At 45.0% G+C, this 18,777-nt stretch overlaps 1 protein-coding gene across 1 annotated transcript in view; it reads left to right on the plus strand.

Moving 5' to 3' along the window:
* pcsk6 (proprotein convertase subtilisin/kexin type 6) overlaps positions 1 to 18,497 on the plus strand; it is a 44,188-nt gene extending 25,691 nt beyond the window's left edge. Inside the window, exons 12-21 of the mRNA XM_077022989.1 lie at positions 2,692 to 2,880; positions 5,011 to 5,147; positions 5,746 to 5,913; positions 6,215 to 6,317; positions 10,056 to 10,252; positions 11,266 to 11,353; positions 12,497 to 12,600; positions 13,833 to 13,962; positions 16,246 to 16,358; positions 17,837 to 18,497. Coding sequence (XP_076879104.1) covers positions 2,692 to 2,880; positions 5,011 to 5,147; positions 5,746 to 5,913; positions 6,215 to 6,317; positions 10,056 to 10,252; positions 11,266 to 11,353; positions 12,497 to 12,600; positions 13,833 to 13,962; positions 16,246 to 16,358; positions 17,837 to 17,934 — 1,327 coding nt within the window. The 3' untranslated portion in view covers positions 17,935 to 18,497. The remainder of the gene's footprint in view (positions 1 to 2,691; positions 2,881 to 5,010; positions 5,148 to 5,745; positions 5,914 to 6,214; positions 6,318 to 10,055; positions 10,253 to 11,265; positions 11,354 to 12,496; positions 12,601 to 13,832; positions 13,963 to 16,245; positions 16,359 to 17,836) is intronic.
* The last annotated feature ends 280 nt before the right edge of the window (positions 18,498 to 18,777 follow it).

An 18,777-nucleotide genomic window follows, 5' to 3' on the forward strand; every position in this document is an offset into this window, starting at 1 on the left:
AGAAAGGATTTATTGTTCTACTCTGGGATCAACCACAATGACCTACCCCTCTTCAGGCTTTCAAAATGTTTTGAGTTTCTGTCATTCGTTGATCGATTAACATGCTGTTTCCCTATTTCTACAACCTTTTCTTTTGACTTAGATTTCCTGAAATTGCCTATTCAAGTCATTCTTTCCCATGCTTTCCTTTTAGTACAGCAAGAGATAATGTGAAACTAGAGACCAGGTGATTGGCATGCGTGTTTTGCTGATGTCTTTGGCACTGCACTGTCCACTCACTGAAAATACTGTAGCCTACTGATGTTGTACTGACTGTGATCTGGGATGTACCAAGGGATGCCTTAGGTGGTGACTTGGATTTCTGACAAAATATAGGCTACCTTGGCTTTTTTTAATTCAGAAAACCTTTTAAATTTAATTAAACTCTGCTTAATAGTCTTAGGATTTTGCTTTGGAAGTTTGTAAATACTGTAGTTTCACTCAATGTGGATGATTGAAGCTTAAAACTGAAATCTCAGGATTTTTTTTTCTGAAACACTTCAGGTCTGAGCCATTTCACAACACCTACCCATACATCTTCCTCAATACTGACCCACATCACCTCCACCAAAACGATCACAATAAGTGATACCAAGCAACATCGCTCTATTTTAGAATCCATTACAGCTGCGTTCAATCACAGTAGCATCGTTAGCGGGATCAAAAAGCCCCATATCTTGGTTCCTCTCACCTTTCAACACAGAATCAGAGCTGGATGAGCAGTGACTGCTGCCGCCGGTACTGATCGGTGATCGGGCTTTTCAACGGCGGTGTGGCTAATGGGACATGCCTCGGCCGCTAGCTTATTCCTGGCTGTGCTTTGAATCTCATTAGCACGTAGCAGGCGGCCATTGATTTTCCATCGACTCCCTTCAGTCCTCTCAAGTCCTGCGGGCTGGTGAAAAATGTAACGGCCACATGGTGTGAGCAAATGGAAAGAAGAGCAGAGGATTGATTGGCTCGCTGGCGTTAGTTAAGAGTCGGCGTACCATCACCACTGCACAAGCGCGGCACGGCCCCTGCAATGCCGTCTGAGAACATGTTTTATCCAGTTGGTGAGATCTGGGTGGACATGGACTGAATAGCGGATTTTGATCTCGGTAGGATTAAGGAACTCTCACCTTGCATCTTATAATTGTTGTGGAGTGATTGCATACAAACAAAATAAAGTCCCAAACACACCCATCAGAAGTTTCCAGAGGATGTTTCCAGAAGGCCCACTGAAGGTTCTCGATGGTGCCGTGTTTGGAATTGCCTCACGAGTAAAGGTCTGAGCTTTGAATGGCTCACTTAGTTGCCATCTGTGGTCTGCCATTCGTCAGCATGGTGGTCATAAAATTGCTTGTCCTTGTTTGAAATACGAGGCCAATAAAATTATCCTGCCCAAGACTTTCACCTCAAAAAAGCCTCCAGACTCACACAAACTGACCAAATAGATGAGCACAACTGGAATTTAATGAGCCATAAAAACACCCACTCACAGATGCAAATTGTGCTTGCTTTGTTTTGTATTTCTTACCATTCCACTGTAATAAGCTTGAGGTAAGGTGCTTCTGAAATCCTTTTACTTTCTTTTGATTATTCATATCTTCTTCAGGGTAGAGAGATGGTCTTGACAGATAGGGACGGTGAAAACATTTGCCCTCTTTGAAGTTTGAAATTGAATGTAGGTTCAGTGCTGCTGTAATTTACTGATGAGAATAGATCTCAGTTTTAAAGCAGGAATATTCAAGCTTTTAAAGCAACATTCCACCCCACATTTGTAATGCCTTACCATCTCAATATTGGATGAATTAAAGAAACATTCATGAAGAGAAAAGACCCAGTATGTAATGAGACTATAAGATTTATAATAAGATATGATTTATCCTTAGAATAATCCTTTTGCAGTTTTCAGGTCCAAACAATTCCCTCCAGCTAATCAAGATTTTCAGGGGCATCTAAGTATTTAGATGAATATACATATTTCTGTACACTTAGTTAATTCCCTTAAACATTTTTGTACTCAATGGTGCAAATTATGAATTTCAGTGGAATAGTATTTTAATGGTAGGAAGAGATAGGAATGATAAATATTTTGAGGAATTGTACTGTGCAAAGTCTTTAGCAAAGATATAATGACCAAATATAATTAAGTCTCTGGTGAGGGTGTATTGTGATAAAATGAAAACATCGAATGAGGCCGGGGTGCAGAACTGATGATGTGTCGCATTGGAGGCACCAGGTGCTCATCCCCAAAATCTAACCCCACCCAAGAGGACATCTCAAACCCATCTAAACCCATCTCCAAGACCAGCGCTGTGCTGATTTATCAAGAGATCCTAACATCCCACACCACATCATAAGACTAGTCTCTTTGTTGGAATACAACTTGACTGTGTGCGAGTGTGTGTATCTTTTTTTTTTGTAAACATATGGACATTATATTATTGGTAAAACAACAGTTCTAATAAATTCTAATCTTAAGCCTTTACTGTATATCATCATAAAAAGGCGCTGATGCATGATTTTCTGAATTGCGTTGCTCATCTTGTCACAGAGAGTGAAACCTCCAACTGCCCCTTTGAACTTGAACTGCCAGCTCTCTCAATGCCCCTCTCATCTGTTGCGTCTCACCAGCCACCACCTGTGTCTCTCCGTCCTGCACCACAGGTACATCCGGCCGGACCAGACGCTGAACGCCACCATCAGCAGCACGGGCTGCAGCGACCAGCCCGATCGTGGCGTGGCCTTCTTGGAGCACGTGGTGGTGCGCGTGCTCATCGTGCACCCGCGACGTGGGGACCTGGAGGTCAGCCTCGTCTCACCGGCAGGGACCCGCTCCAAGCTGCTGGCCAAGAGGTGAGGCTCTGGCAGGGTCTCCACCACTCCCAGCCACACCCCCCAGCTTGGGGATGAAAGGTTGTGTTATTGACACCAGGCCTGGAGAACTGGATCAAAAACGCACAAAAGAGATGCACACTGTTGCCAAGGCTACTTATTTATAGGTTATTTATGGAACAGATTATGGAACAGATATGCAGTCTTAGTGCTGTTTAAAGGTTCTCATGCATTGCTGAGGTATATTGTTTTGCACTTCCTCTGTAACACAAGCAGCTAGAAAATACTGCCAAAAATGTTTCAGTATTTTAACTAGGCTACACTGAGTATGATCTTTGAAGGCTCGTATAAACAAGGTAGTGCTTTTGCCCTGTGTTTCACCTAGACTCTCTGCCATATTGTCATAGGCTCACTGCCAAGCTCTCTGTCACACAAACTGATGCTTCCCGTTGAAGGAGTATATCAGTACATTCAGGGGTGCCGTCAGATGTAGCAAATCTCCATCACTCGCACGCACACAGTTTTGATCTCCTTTCTCACCTGCTATTTCTCCTTCCTTTTGTACTCTTTTAAGACCTCTTCGGTTGCGGTAACGAGGCTTTGAGTGACGCTTGGTGTTATTCTGGTGGTGTTATTCTTGTCATGAATAAAACATGTGCACGTGTTCTCACTCTCTTTACTCACACAGTTAATCATTTTGGGCTTCGTCCACAGATTTTCTTTGTTTATCCGGGAAAATCGTCAAGGTCCCGCATCGACAGCTAGCGGCGGGCGAAATGACGGATGTTAGCGTCAGAGGTCCGCTTCAGACGGAGGCCGCAGTGTGCTCTTTTTGTTCATGCTGTTTTGCTGTGCCGCGTTTGCCCATGTTGGCCACAGCGCAGCAGGGAGAAGTGTTGGGACTCCGCACATTTACCTTCCAAGAAGAGCTCGCCTTGTAGAAACACACATAGATGACGGGCTGACGGGACTTCCCATCTTTGAGTGTACGGCATAAACCCCGTACGCCCCCGTATGGCAGATCCTCTTGTAGTGCGTGTCAATGCCTCTTTTGGTTCTGCTTTGACTGGTACCATGGGTTGGCATGATTGTCCCACATACAGCATAAGCAGTGGATATTCATCATGCCGTGTGTCTTGAGAGTGGTGCATTTGCACAGAATAAGGGGTGGAGGGTTGTGGTGGTGGTGTGTGTGTGTGTGTGTGGGGGGGGGGGGGGGGGGGGGGGGGGGGGGTGTGATCATCTGTTTAGAACATTCACCACTGGTGGATTTAATGACTCATTTTCCCTCTGACTCAGACTGCTTCACACTAACCTATAGCCTAGAGTAAAAAACATCCAGATTGTCAGTGTTCATGGTTTGTGTTTTTATGAGTGTGTTGTTTGTGAGTGTGTGTGGCCCGCTTGATGAGCCAAACTGGGTGACTGGTGAACAGCTCATTTGTGAGCTGGCTACAGAGCCAGTTCTACAGACCACATGTCTTCCTCAAAGTTCTCATTAGCTCCGGTGTAGAACCAGAAACGGGTCACTCGGATCTAATTGAAGTGAGTTCAAAGCAAGCGCCGTGAGCCCAGGAGCACCACGAGGATTCACTTCTCTGCTTTATCTGTGTGGGGAGAGGATGAACCCAAAGCCAGGTGGGGGGAGGGGGGCATTGAGACAGCGGCGTTGAGAACTAACGATGCCACGTTAGCAAGGCACGTCCGAAGTGCAGAAGGTCTGGATGCAAAACCTCCAGCCTTCTCTCCAGCAGAACTCGGTGAGCTTCACTGAGCCAGACGTAATGAATACATCATTCAGAAATGCAGAAACGTGCCAGCAATGAATGAAAACTGGGGCGGACAAGTTGGCGCAGTGTCTCTTGTGAAGTGACACTTCTCACAGTGAAGTGTCCCTTAGGACTGAATAGGCAAGTGGATCTGCCATCCCTGCTAACCCTGAGCAAGCCCACATGATATGAATGGTATATATTGGAAATGCTGAGAAATAAAACCTTTGTGTTTCGTGCGACTTCTCTGCATTCCTGTTTTTTCTGTGCAGATTATACTAATTGTTCCAGTGCCCAAACCTACGATTGTTTACCACAAGGTAAATCAACATGATTTTCACCTCATCCTTAAACAGGTTTTTTTTTCTGATTGCCCCTGCAGGCTCTTTGATAACTCCAACGAGGGCTTCAGGAACTGGGAGTTCATGACGGTGCACTGCTGGGGTGAGAGGTCTGAGGGCACGTGGACGCTGGAGATATCTGACTCACCCTCCCAGCTCCGTAACCCAGAAGTGTTGGGTAAGGCCTGTGGGGATTAGGACGGTATCAGGAGTATGTGGCGAGACTAGAAAGACGTGTGTGCGTGTGTGTGTGTGTGTGAATCTTCATTTCTGATTTCCTTATCCAGCTCTGTGGGTAATGCTTATTCCCAGTGTCTCCTTAGGCACGGTGGGTAATTAAATGTTTCTACTTTCCTCTTCTTAGCAGGGAAACCCCATATTCTCCTGTCACAGCATTTTGGTGCCTCTGAAATATCTTTTTCAGAACATTCAGGTCCACCAGTGAAGAATGCAGAGAATGTTTCATTTGGCCAGTTCATAGATGTTGCATTTAATTGGACTTTGTCAAACTGGTCAGCACCTTCAATGCCTTAAAGATTCTGAGAGACAGATTATTCAGCTCAGCAAATGCAGAATGAATTTGAGTGATTACCCCATTGCTAGTCTCTCTAAAGGACTGTCTACTGTCCACTTTACCCTTCAGTTGTGTAACATAGCACCTTTCTTCATCAGATAATAACTGGTTGCATTCGGCCGAAGAACAAGACATTAGTTGTTTTAACTTTCTCTTTAGATTTATGTCTATGACATCTTGCAACACCCTTGACCCTCCCCAGGTAAGCTGAAGGAATGGACTCTTATTTTGTATGGCACGGCGGAGCATCCCTACCAGTCTCAGGCCTCCCACTCCCACTCTCGCAAGCTGGAGGTCCCCAGTGTGCAGGGTACAGAGCCCTCGCTGGGCCTTCCGCAGCCGGAGGAAGAGGAAGAGGAGGAATATGATGGTACTGTTGGTTGAACACATGCACACATCTAAATGCATGAAACAGTACCTGGTGTCAGTCTGACACACTTGTTAGACCCCAGGAAGCATTGTGTATGTTGTTACTTGTACTTAATATAATTAACATGTGAGACTTCACAGATGAGAAATTCATATTAAAAGGAAAATTCAGTTGAAAGTCGCTTGGCGTTCGGTAAAACCCGGCAAAGCAGTCATGGCAGTTATACCGTAACGTGTCCTCCCGTGTACGACCAGCGGAGCGGCTGCAGAAGGCCCACACGGCTCTGTGATCTGCGTTGCAGGGCCGTGCCACCGTGAGTGTGGTGACCAGGGCTGTGATGGTCCTCACGCCGACCACTGCCTGAACTGCATCCACTTCAGCCTAGGCAGCCTGGAGCGAGGCAGGTACGTCTCATGGAGCTCCCGGCAGCCCCCCCCCCCCCCCCCCCCCCCCCCCCGCCTAAATCGGCCGTTCAGCAATTCACATGGTACTACTGTCATTTTCATCAGCTTTGAAAATCAACTTCAACAGCATCGCTGAGATGCAACTCTTTCACGTCAGGGACAAGGTGGGGTGATGGACACCATCACTCATAAAGGTCAAATGGATGCTCTTGCTGCTGTCTCAGGCAAGCAGGTCTTTGTTTGAGTGGTCAGGACATGTGTTTGTCACCTGCAGCACCTGGGTTTGAGATCTGGGTATGGTAGCTGTCTTCAGCCATCATTACAGTGGACTTTCCTTCACGCTGCGCCATGCAAAGAAATGCACTCAGCTGATAATCTGTTCGCTTAGAGGCCTTAAACGTTTTACTGGACCCACCGGTATTGACAGGTGGAACAGGGACAGAGTGTATAGGGACTTTGAAAGCTGAAAGAAATATCTTTGAAAAGCTCCCAGTGGTCTAGGACCTTTAGGTATTTCTAAGTGCCTGTCGCACATTGACCATAAAATAAGGACTTTTGTGAGTATTTCAGGAGCTGAACTGAAGCAGCCATTTGTTTCCTGTTAGTTGCTCGCTCTTGCCTTTGCCAAAAGGCACTTTATCATTTTTTTGCTGTTCTAGTACTATCAGAGTAATAATACCTTATATCTGTTTTTCTTTGTTAACTGTTTGTTTAGTAAAGCATGTTTGTTTAGTTCAACTGTGATTTAATTCAATGGCGGATCTAGGATTTTTCTGAGTAAGGGGCCATCAAGGGGCCAAGTATTTGTCCAACATCCTTGCACACAATAGCACGCAGTCAATATCCCTCAACTTTTAACTTTCATGGCATTCAGCAACAGTAAGTGAATGAGTGCATAATTCACTGAAATTTAATTGGTGACTCTGGTGGTTCAGTAGAATGGGGAGTTAAGTCACCAACTTCACTCTGCTTGTCCTTATCAGAGAGAGTCCTGTCCCAGTTTGTGACTAAAATACAACTATATGTCACAAACTATTCAGCAGAAACCATGTTGTCTACAAGACCACATTATTATTTATTTAAAACTGAAGGAAAGACTTGAAAGCTTAAAATATAAAGTGAGTTGTGGTAGATGTGGTGATATATGAACCAATAAATAAAGTTATGGTAAATCATCACTATGAGGTGTACGAATTCAGTGAACTTATGTACCATTTCACAAGTTACAATATCATACATTACAGCATTAACTGTTGTTGCCCTGCTCCTGACCAGCCTCTGGTCCACAGTCTTCTGCTGCCCTCTCTCTGCCCTCTCTCTTTGGCCAAAAACTTGCTGAATTCCTGCCTGACACTGACCCTTTCTTTTTATATTCTGTATCATTGCCAAACATTATATTTAATGTTAACAAGTTACAAAGAAGAACATGAATTCGCATTACATTTATTAGCGAAATGCTAACGTTCATGTCTAAACACAAGTAGGGCCTCAGTTAACACTACTGTTAACTAATGTTAGCTTTGCATCTTAATTTAATGTTAATCAGACTTAAGCTACGTGACAGCTGTGAGTAAACAGGGATTTATAACTTACCAACCAACTCCTCAAAAGTGCCATCGGTTGTGGATAGAAAAACTTTGCGGGATCGTGCAAATCTTCTTCTGTAAGATTTATTCACGCTGGACATTCCGATTTGGCGCCACTAGTGTTTGGGTATGGAATTGCATCCACCTATAATCTGATGATCATCGCTCTCGGGCAAAGGCCCCAAGTATGTCTCGCTGCAGCCTGCAGGAAGGCGGAGTTGGACATCCAACCCCACCCACATCCAACTCCACCCTCTAATGCGCTGTCGTGCGCCAACCCACTACTTCTTTGTTCAAGAATAAGGCTGTGTTCGAAATAGACTACTACATACTGGATACTGCATACTGGACTCAGTATATACTGGATACTGCATACTGGTCCTCGTAGTAGTATGCAGTACAGTTTCCAGTATGCGACAAAAGCAAAGCACACTACGGGGTCACGTGAACGTAGCGTTGCATGATGGGATGCAGTACACCACGAAGATAGCTCTGTTCGCATACTGGAATATTTTGCGGAAGTAGTAGGTCATCCGGGTATGTTTCGCGTACTGGAAATTTTCATTTTGGTCACATACTGCATACGGCATACTGATTTGGAGCTCGATCAGTATGCCAGTAGTATGTAGTAGACTATTTCGAACACAGCCTAACTGTGTGGTACTTGAAAATATGCATAATAACTCACAAGTGTTCAAGAGGCACGTCGTTGCGCTTAATTTACACATACCTCGTTTACTTTGTGTATCGTTCCACGTATGTTATTCATTATTTTTATTTATTGGGTGGCGAACGTAAAATGTTGACGAGGGGATGTAAAATGGACAAAAATTAAGTGTTATATCGCGATAGATCGATCGCCGGTGGTTGGCGCCAGAGCGAACTAGTAACTCATTGAATCATAGATGTAGATCAGAGGTAAATAAACTAGATTTTTTTCGGCATGAGAAATCGGATGTGTGGCGTGAGAGCGTGTGAAGACGGTCAAATGCGTGTGTCTCACGCTCAATGCGTGAGAGTTGGCAACTCTGCTACTATAAGTACACAATTAAAATGGTAATGTTTACTGTTTACTGATAATGTTGGTGATAGAGAAGGGGTATGTTGGTAATGTTGGTAATGGAGAAGGGGTGTAATCAGGGCTTAATTTGAGCCGGATCCTGCCGGAACAGGAACTCTTTCATTTTGAAGGGTGCGTTCCGGGAACTGTCTGCCTCGATCCGGTAACTTTCAAGCCTACTAATTATAAGTTATGAAGAAATCTGTTTGCGTTGAACCAATTAATTGAACAAATAATTATATAAAAGACATTTTTAAACGCAAGATCCACATTCCTAAATCACATAAGAGCTCTCCTTTTTAGCGATGCCTTTCCGTGTCTCCCCTATAAAGCTAGTTATACTTTCGTGAGTGACCGTAGCGCGCGACTCCGCACACCTCGCGCACGTCACATTCTTTGCAGTGTCCTCCTGAAACGATATGTGGTAGTATAAAGAAACACCCCTCAAACACAGGGGAAGGAACATTTACCTGACCAATTTTAATGTTGTATTGTGTTTCAGATTTGAAAAGTTCTGGAATTTAGGCTAAAGTACTTGAAAATGCACTTAAAATGCACTTAAAACACTTATAAAACACACGTAAATAGTTCTGGAAATTCTGTTTACTGAGAGGGTGGAGGGTGGAGTTGGATGTGGGCGGGGTTGGATGTCCAACTCCGCCTTCCTGCAGGCTGCAGCGAGAGGCTTCTCGGCAAAGGACAGATGAGTGACAGGACAGGGGCACTTCAGGGGGCCAATCAGATTTCAGCTGGGGCCAATGCCCCTGTGGCCCCACACCTAGAACCGCCACTGATTTAATTGTCCTTTTATCTGGTGGTATGAGAAGTGCTAGTTAAAGTTATGCTTGTCTGTGTAACTGAATATGAAAGCTAACAGCAGAACTGTAGGTGCTATGTTCTGTTCTGAGTTGAGAGTATGTCTGACTGATTGGCGGTAATGATCAGTCCGAGGGATCAGAAAGCTCTGCTAAATTACTGCAATAACCTTGTCCTCGACTCTGCCAGTCTTTGCCCGTTCTCTTCCATGCCCGTTGTCTGATTTCTTCTCCTCATCTCCTCCCTCCTTTCCCTCTCTCCCCTCCTCCCCCACAGGACCTGCGTTAGCCACTGTCCGCTGGGTTACTTTGAGGATGCAGAAGCACGCAGATGCCGGCGCTGTCACAGAGGCTGCGAGACGTGTGTGGGCCGAGGCCCGCACAACTGCCGTTCCTGTCGGAGCGGCCTGCTCTTTTATGCCACAGAGAACTCCTGTGTAGAGGACTGCCCATCTGGATTCTTCTCAGACCATGGTGAGTATGACGAAAGGACAGAGGAACAGCCAAGGCCCCTACTGAGACGTTCAGACACCCATTCCAGCCAGGGTCTAGTCTCTCTTTCACTGGGTTTGTACTCCGAGTCTAAACACAAACAACCTTTGTAAACTCTTGCCTCTTGCCAGAGGAATTTTTACTGTATCTTGAACAATAATACCAGAATAGCAAATGCAGGTATCTTAGAAATGCTTCATTCTAAGGGATGAAGAAGTCTTGGCTTGTCTAAATAATATTGTTGTTTTGAAGAGAAGAATGATAACAGAAAGATATGTAGCTTATGGTTATAATTCAGTGAGGTGAACTCCAGATCTCTCTCAGCCTTCATATGTCTCTGCAGAGACAGCTCCCTAAAGCTTTTGTAATACTGGCAGGCAGATTTCAACCTCAAGATGTTTGTGGTAAATATATTTATTAACTGACTCTTGAGCCATCAAACTCTGCTGTCTCGATTTCACACCATCTGTATCACACTGAACTGTCTCTGGGGATTGAGTGCAACCTGCAGACACACATGCGCAAACACATCTGGAGCATGTTTGATTGCACATAGGTATGTATGCCATGGATTCCAGCTTTTTTTAAACCCCTTTTTTTGGCAGATGTTCAAATCTGTCACCACAAATCAGTTTGTGTAGAAATCAGTTCATCTTTTACCTGTGGGACACTGAAGCGAAGAAAAGCTTGATGTGCTTCATTGTAGCTTGCACATGTTGGACTCAGATATTAAGCACACACACATTTCACACGCACAAACACAATCCAGCAGATGGTTTTCTTTCCGATGGATGCAATTTTCACTTCTGATGAACTATGCTATTCCTTCCAAATACCTGAGTGCCTCGGTGTCTACAGTGTGAGGCAGGAGATGATATGAAAACCTGTCGGACATCTCACTGTCTCACTCTCTTTCTCTGTTGTCTCACTCTCTCTCTGTCTGTCTGTTGTCTGTTTTTGTATATCTCCCCCACTGCTTCCCTTGCTCTCTCCAGCTCAGAAACGTTGTTTACAGTGCCACGAGAAGTGCATGAACTGCCTGGACGATGCGGAGCGATGCACAGCCTGCACGGAAGGATTCAGGTAACGGCAGACAAGCTAACAGTCAGATCAGCTAACATGCATAACAAACTATACATTAAAAACATATAAATATTACACAGGGAAAAAAAACAATAAACATATAAGCAATTTAAAAATTGTGCATATGGTTTTTAGTAAAGTTCACCGTTCAACTTAGCAACTTTACATGACTGCTTAGCATAATAGGCCAAAGTCCTTTTGAAAGTGAACTTTGCTGAACAGCCTAACATTTGTAATGCTAAAATAATGCTGATTGTTGTCAACAGTATGTAAATTTGGTCTCACCAGTAGGTCCCAAATGACATTCAGTACAACATTTGTTGTGTACAATATGGTTATTGGGTGAAATATTCTGGAAAAGTTCAAGATTAGGGTTTTATGGCCAATGGAAAATTGCTGCTTCAGTGAAGATTGTGTAATACAAAGTAAAGCTGATTTCTCTGCAGTTTTCTGTGAAAGGTGTGTGTGTGTGTGTACACTGCTTAGATGCACTGTGTTCTGAATGACCACAGCCTTCCAGCACGGGCTGATCGTGTCCAGCACACATCTGGTCATCCTTATCTGCATTTCCTCTTTTGCTGTTTATCATGTCCAGTGGCTTCAGTCTCAAACTTCAGCTTCGAAAAGACAAAAGGAAAAAGCGCCCCTGTCTTCCCCTCCGCTGCAGCCCAAATGTCCACATACCATCCTGACTTGCGCTCCAGAAACCGAGAGCTCTCCATTTGGTTCAGAAGTTCTCATTTGCAGCACTGAGGTAGTTTGTGGAAACGTCAAGGCCTGGTGTCTTCATGCTGTGATGGTGGGAATGAAAGGGACATGAAAGTTCATGCAGCTCAGATTATGTTTGCCTTCTCGTTTTCAAACTGCTGACCCCCAAGGGCCTGGGTTATCGTGGCAGCGATGTTCTTCTTTCAGCTAAAGCTAAAAGCTCCCAGAGTGCGGCAGGCGGTGCTCATTCAGATTCCTGGCGTCCTTGCACAGTGACATCAGTCAGACAATAACTTGCTGTTCCCTTCTTGTTCCCCTTTCTCTCTGTCTCTGCCTCTCTCTCACTCTGTCTCCCTCTCTCTCTCTCTGTCTCCCTCTCTCTCACTCTGTCTCCCTCTCTCTCACTCTGTCTCCCTCTCTCTCTCCTCCTATTAGTTTAGCCGGGATGACCTGTGTTCCCGAGTGCGTCAACGGGACCTTCTTTAACCTGGAGGAAATGAAGTGTAGCCCCTGCCACGTTTCCTGCTCCACCTGCACAGGTGTCACTCTGCTCTCTCTGATCTGTGAACGGAACAGTCCCACTACCATGCAATAGACTCCAGGGGCATACACCTCTCTTCCAAAGCTGCACAAAATACAGCCTCTGGCTGCAGAATCGAGCTCTGACTGACAGGTCGCTGAAGCAACGTGTCGTGAGTTAGGAAAGGCAGCTAGCCTAGCTAAGCATGGGCGCTGGTGTTACGCTGGTCTGCTGTGAGCCTGCTGATGCCCAAAGCTTTTTCCATATCTAGAGTGGCACAAAACGGTGACACAAAATGTCAGACAGTCACTGCTTTAAATAAAGACAGGCCCTGGAGTTAGCTAGCTTGTTGAGGAGCTTGTTAGCATAGGATGTTCGGCGTTGCCTCTGTTGCCATGGCAACAGTTTTTTCAGTTACTGTTGGCTAAATGACATATCTGCATAAGAACTGTGTTGTCAATAACAATATAAAAATATGGCAGGAGATTATTCGATAGAAGAGTAGTGAATTAGGCTGGTTATAAAAGAGACTGGATACTTTTGCTACTTTGAAGTTGATAGAAAGGAAAAAAAAAAGCATTTCTCTCATTTCCGTTCAGGCTGTGAAGCTGCTGAAATTAGTGTTTCACGTTCGGGTGACAAATTGCTCCACCTCACTCTCTGGCAACGACGCTGAAGGTGTCACGAGGGGCCAGGGAGCGATCCCAAACACGGGTCTTTGATTATGGTCCACTGTGATACGAGTCGCCTACCTGAGCTCCCCCTCCCCAGGGCCAGCCAGCTCTAGGAGATAATTAGCAGGAATCACTCACTGGTTGGTGGGGGTACGACGACACACATTTGCTCCTTGAGCCCATATATTCCACATGAAGGATGTTATTGAGCACTGATTGTGATGTTAAAATTAAGCAGATCTCTCTCTCTCTCTGTGTGTGTGCGTGTGTGTGTGTGTGTGTGTGTGCGCGCGCGTGGGCGTGCATGTGTGTGTGTGCGTCCGTGCGTAATGAGATAACATTTTGTTAGTGTATGGCTTATTTACTCTGAGCTCATTCCACTGCCTAGGAGTACAAAGGGAGCCTTCTGTTAGGCTGTTTATTGGTCGTTGTGTGTTGTATGTGTGGGTGGATGTGTGTCAGTGTGTAGAAAGGTGTTCAGTGTCCAGAGGTTTCACTATGTCTCTAAAGAACAAAATGACAGCTTCATCTATACCCTCAACTGTACCTACACTCAACTACACTTGCATCCTCATAGGGCCAGGCATGGAGGAGTGCATCCGCTGTGCCCAGGACTTCCTGCTCCAGGAGTGGCGGTGCGTCCGCAAATGTCATCCTGGATACTATGAGGGCGAGGAAACAGAGTTCCTACAAAGGATGTGTCACAAGTGCGTAAAGACGTCTTAAAGCAAAACATAGCTTTGTTCTGCCAGTTTGAAACTTTGGGGGAAAATTGGGGAATTGGATTAAGCAGTTTATATGAATTAATAATTATTTTATCTATAACATGGTCTGTCATTTGTAGTAAAGTCAGCAACAAAGAGTTTCTACCTATCGGTCTGTCTGTTTCTCAGTAAACATCTGTGCCTAATTACAGATATGGTACAAACACATTGGTCAGTAAAATCCCACAGTTAAAAAATTGAGAAACAGACAGAAGGGGAAGAAACTATCACCATTATTGTCCACAGTTCACCTCATCTTTTTGCTGACAGTAGCCTATAGCTTATCAGTCACATCATTATGCACTCCACCTTTTGTTTATTGTTGCTCTCCCTTTCATGTTCTCCATTGCTGAGAAATCTGAGCAAACAGCAGGGGTAAAACTGGCAGTAAAGCCCACCCCTTTCCCCCCACTTCCTGCAGCAGGGCTTGAATTTACGGTGCTTTCCCCCTGGTTTGGACCTCCGTAATGGGTCACTATGGGCCGATCTTGTACCTTCCCTTATAAATCTCGGGACTTGTGCTTTATGAAAGCTGTCCAAAACAAATAGATGCCTGTAAAGAAGGTCATAGATGGCCAACAGGTTCTTCATTGAAGAACTGAGAATGTTTGCTGGCTGGGCGAGTGGGTCGGGTGTGTGTGTGTGTATAACACTCATTTATTTATTTTAATGTGCGTGTAGGGTGCAGTGGGATGTCGAGGTGACGAGAGCAGACAGCCGTAAAATGGAAGTAAAGTTTGACCCTGGGGAAGAGAGCAGGGCGTTAGTTAAAACCATGTTCTGTTGTGGAAGTGACAAACGCAGCGTGGAAGGCGCACCCGTTCCCCAGGGTCACAAGCGAAGAGCGTTCGCTGATGGAAATGCCAAACTTGTCTGAAAGAGGCTTTATTTCCTGCTGCCAAATCTGTTTATTTCCTATTGCGGATCCAGCCTCTCAGGAGCTCAGCCCCCTGGAAAGGTGGTGAGACTCCTAAGGAAATGGCTGCATAGTTATCGCCTCTTTCTCTTTGAGGACCTGTGAGATGCTGAAAAGCTTGCTGATCCTGATTTTTCCAAAAGGTTTTTGTTGTCTTCATTGAAAACCTCACAACTGACCTTGGATGAGTTGAAAGGTCGCACATTTACATGGTGCATCAGGGGCAGTCTAAAGTTCCATGCGCTTCCTGCTGTTAATCCAGTGTGCTGTTTCTGTTTTGCCTGCTGTTAATCCAGTGTGCTGTTTCTCTGTCTTGCCTGATGTTATTCCAGTGTACTGTTTCTGTTTTGCCTGCTGTTAATTCAGTGTGCTGTCTTGCTTGCTGTTTCACTGAATGCTTTTGTGTGTTCTGATAGACTCACCTCTGTCCTGAAACCACAGTCACACAAATCAGCCCAAAATTATCTTGTGGATTTAATCAAAACTCATAATGACCTAATATTCTGTGCAGTCACATTTAACAATAAACCGTAGTATAGTTCATTTAATCGTAATGTAATGTAAATGTAAATGTGCCATATTTGTCAAATGTGATTTTTTCACCGCCATCGAAATTTGTCCTCCGCCTTTTACCCATCTGTGCAGTTAGAACACACACACACACACTAGTGATTACTAGGGGGCTGTGGTGCACACGTGTCCAGAGCGGCAGCCAAGAGTCCTCGGGAACAAGCAGTGTAAGACAGCTAATATGCACCCTTTAACATGTACATATTTACAAAGTGCTAAGTCATCCCTAGTAACATTAATACATTTTTAGAAATGGTAATGTTCCTATAATGTTCCTTTAAAAGAGGGCTACAACTTTCTAACTTCAACTCTACACCTTCAGTTCCATATCTACTTTAAACTCGTTCTCAGTTTGCAGTAATGATTATCCTCTTACTGGCTTTTTTTTTGGATGTTTGTATGCATGTGCTTGTGTGTGTGTGTGTGTGTGTGTGTGTGTGTGTAATAAGATAACATTCTGTTAGTATATGCTGTGAGTGATGAGTGACTTTCATGGGAGCTGGTTGAGCTCCAGGATTGGACAGCCCGCTGGCCTCATACATATTCATTTGATGATGCCCGTTTTGCTGCCTTGTTTTCTCCATTCATACAAAAACATAGACTTATAGTCTGTCATTTTCATTTCAAAATCCTCCACTTCTTGGAAGATGTAGTGGGGGTGAGAAAAGCGGGTGGGGCAGGCTCATCTGTGTGTGTGTGTGTGTGTGTGTGTGTGTGTTTTGGTGCACTGCCATTTCCAGATGCGAGGAGAACTGCAGTAGCTGCCTGGGGCCGGGGACAAGCTGCACAAAGTGCAGGGACGGCTACAACCTGGTGGACAGCACCTGCATCATCAGTGCCACCTGCAACAACGGTAGGTGTGTCTGGCCCTCTTGGATGCACCAGGTTTGATGCGGTCACCCGCTTCGTTCGGGTGTGGGGTTGTATGGTGTGGGTTTGCAGGGGTGCGTGGTGTTGGGTTGTGGGGGTGCGTGGTGTGGGGTTGCGGGGTTACGTGGTGTGGGGTTGCTGGAGAGCAGGCTCATGGCCCGTCATGTCTAAGCAGTGTGCTGGGTATCACTGCTTTTTTTGATGTGTTACAAGCATCCATTATTCTGCGAGCAAATGACCACATATGTGTCTGGGCATTTTCACCGCCATAACTCAAAAAGCCATTTTTGATGCTTCACCTATGTTCATCATGATCTGAAGTTGTCACACTCACTGAAGTGACGGTGTGTGTCTGTTGTCCAGTTCAGAGATCTGGTTGGGAGCCTAGGTCTTTCATAAGGCTTTGCTTCTGTAGTCACATTGGGGAGATGTTATTTATGGATTCTGTGAGGCAGGTGGAGGGAGGGGCCTTCTGAGCGCGCAGAGCTGAGCTCGGAGCCCCCTGAGAGTTTGGCACAGGGGAGTTGCGGTGTCATGCCGCGCTTCCACACTTCACTTTTACAGCTTGGCTTGAGACTCCTTTGCCAGAGAGCTTTTAGAGGCCCCTCAGGTTTTAGTTCCTCGCTAGTGAAGTTGTGTTGCACTAGTCTCAGCTGGGACCCACCACAATTTTGGCACATAGGACTGCTCATTAGAGAGAGAGAGAGAGAGAGAGAGAGAGAAGGAAGCAGAAAAAAGAAGAGAGGGAGACAAAGAAAAATACGGCAGCTGAGAAATATGGACAGAAAGAAACCTGAAGAGGCAGCGAAACAGAATTAATTGGGGAGATAAAGGGACGTTCCAGAATGGTGGTGTAGGAGAAAGACGAAGAGAAGGGAAGAAGGGTGAGAAGAGAAAGAGCTGGACACTGGGCTGGACAGAGGCAACATGGCAAGTGTGAGAGAGAGTGAACATCGACCCCCTGTGACCTCAGGAGCCCTCTTTTATCCAGGCCTCTACAACACCAGCAGCAAGCTGAGTGACTAAGCAGCCAAGTGCCAAGGGAAGATGGTCATCTTCCCACTGTAGGGTCCCACCTTCATTGTCGAAGGTGGGACCCTACAGTGGGAAGATGACCATTGCTCCAGGACAGCTGGTACCTCTGTGGTGGGTAGATGGCCTTAACCAGGACAAAAGGTCAGGGGGTATATTAGAGTGTAGTGGAACTGCGGGTTAACGGATGCTCTGTGTAGAAGAAGGGAGGACATTACGCTGACCCAGGTTAATGGCCAGGCAAGAATCGCAATGCTGCAGGTTTACTGGTTCAGTGAGTAAAATGGGACATGTGGAGATGGAAAGGAAGTAGACTACTATACCAGTAGGAAGTCATGTCATGCTACACTTCCTAAATGTGGATGATATGAACAGGTCTAATTCTCACACACACTCTCTCTCTCTGTTATCTCTCTCTCTCTCTCTCAGCGGATGAGGTGTTTTGTGAGATGGTGAAGTCCAACCGGCTGTGTGAGAAAAAACTCTTCCGCCAGTTCTGCTGCAGAACCTGTCTACTGACAGGATGAAGAAAGCACCAATGGAAGGGAGAGGAAGATAGACCACATCTTTTATATGGCTGTTATTTGATGTACATTTTAAACCAATTATATCTGTGGTTTCAAAGACAACAATCTCCTCATCTTGATAAACCCTGACGGGGTGCTGTTTGATTGCCATAAGATATATTTTTAAGATTGTCTGTTTTATAATCTTCATATAGTACATGTATATATATTGTTTATTTTTTAATTCCAAGATGACATAATTATGAAGAGGACTTCTAGATAACTGGATATGATCCTAAATAAAAAGCTGATGGACCAACCTTCATGGAGAATGGATTGGCACATATCCAGTACTAACCTCTAGAAAAATTATGCAAAATTATTCATTTTGAGCAACAGTAACATCATTAAGCAAGTGTGTCAGTCTGAAAAACGTCCATCACAGATGTGTATCATGAAACATAATATGCTAAAAGTGTACATATTGTACATACTGGACTATTCCTTATGTGTATGTTCCCCTTCCTTATGTAGGAGTATTCCTTCTGTAAGGTTGGCAGAATAAACCTGTCTGTGGCCACTGACGAGTGTCTTTGGATGTCCGTATGCCTGTCCCATGATGAGTGTCTTTGGATGTCCGTATGCCTGTCCCATGATGAGTGTCTTTGGATGTCCGTATGCCTGTCCCATGACGAGTGTCTTTGGATGTCCGCCTGCCCGTCCAATGCATGTTTTTTGTCTCCCTGTAAAGATTTGTCCTCATCTTGTGAGACACCAATCTCTTAGTGACCTTTTGTACCAGGAATGCGAGTCTGTATTCTTGCTGGTAAATAATTGTCCTCTGGCTCCCGGAAGTCTTGAGCT

The sequence above is a fragment of the Brachyhypopomus gauderio genome, chromosome 12 (assembly GCF_052324685.1).
Source record: "Brachyhypopomus gauderio isolate BG-103 chromosome 12, BGAUD_0.2, whole genome shotgun sequence".
Lineage (NCBI taxonomy): Eukaryota > Metazoa > Chordata > Actinopteri > Gymnotiformes > Hypopomidae > Brachyhypopomus > Brachyhypopomus gauderio.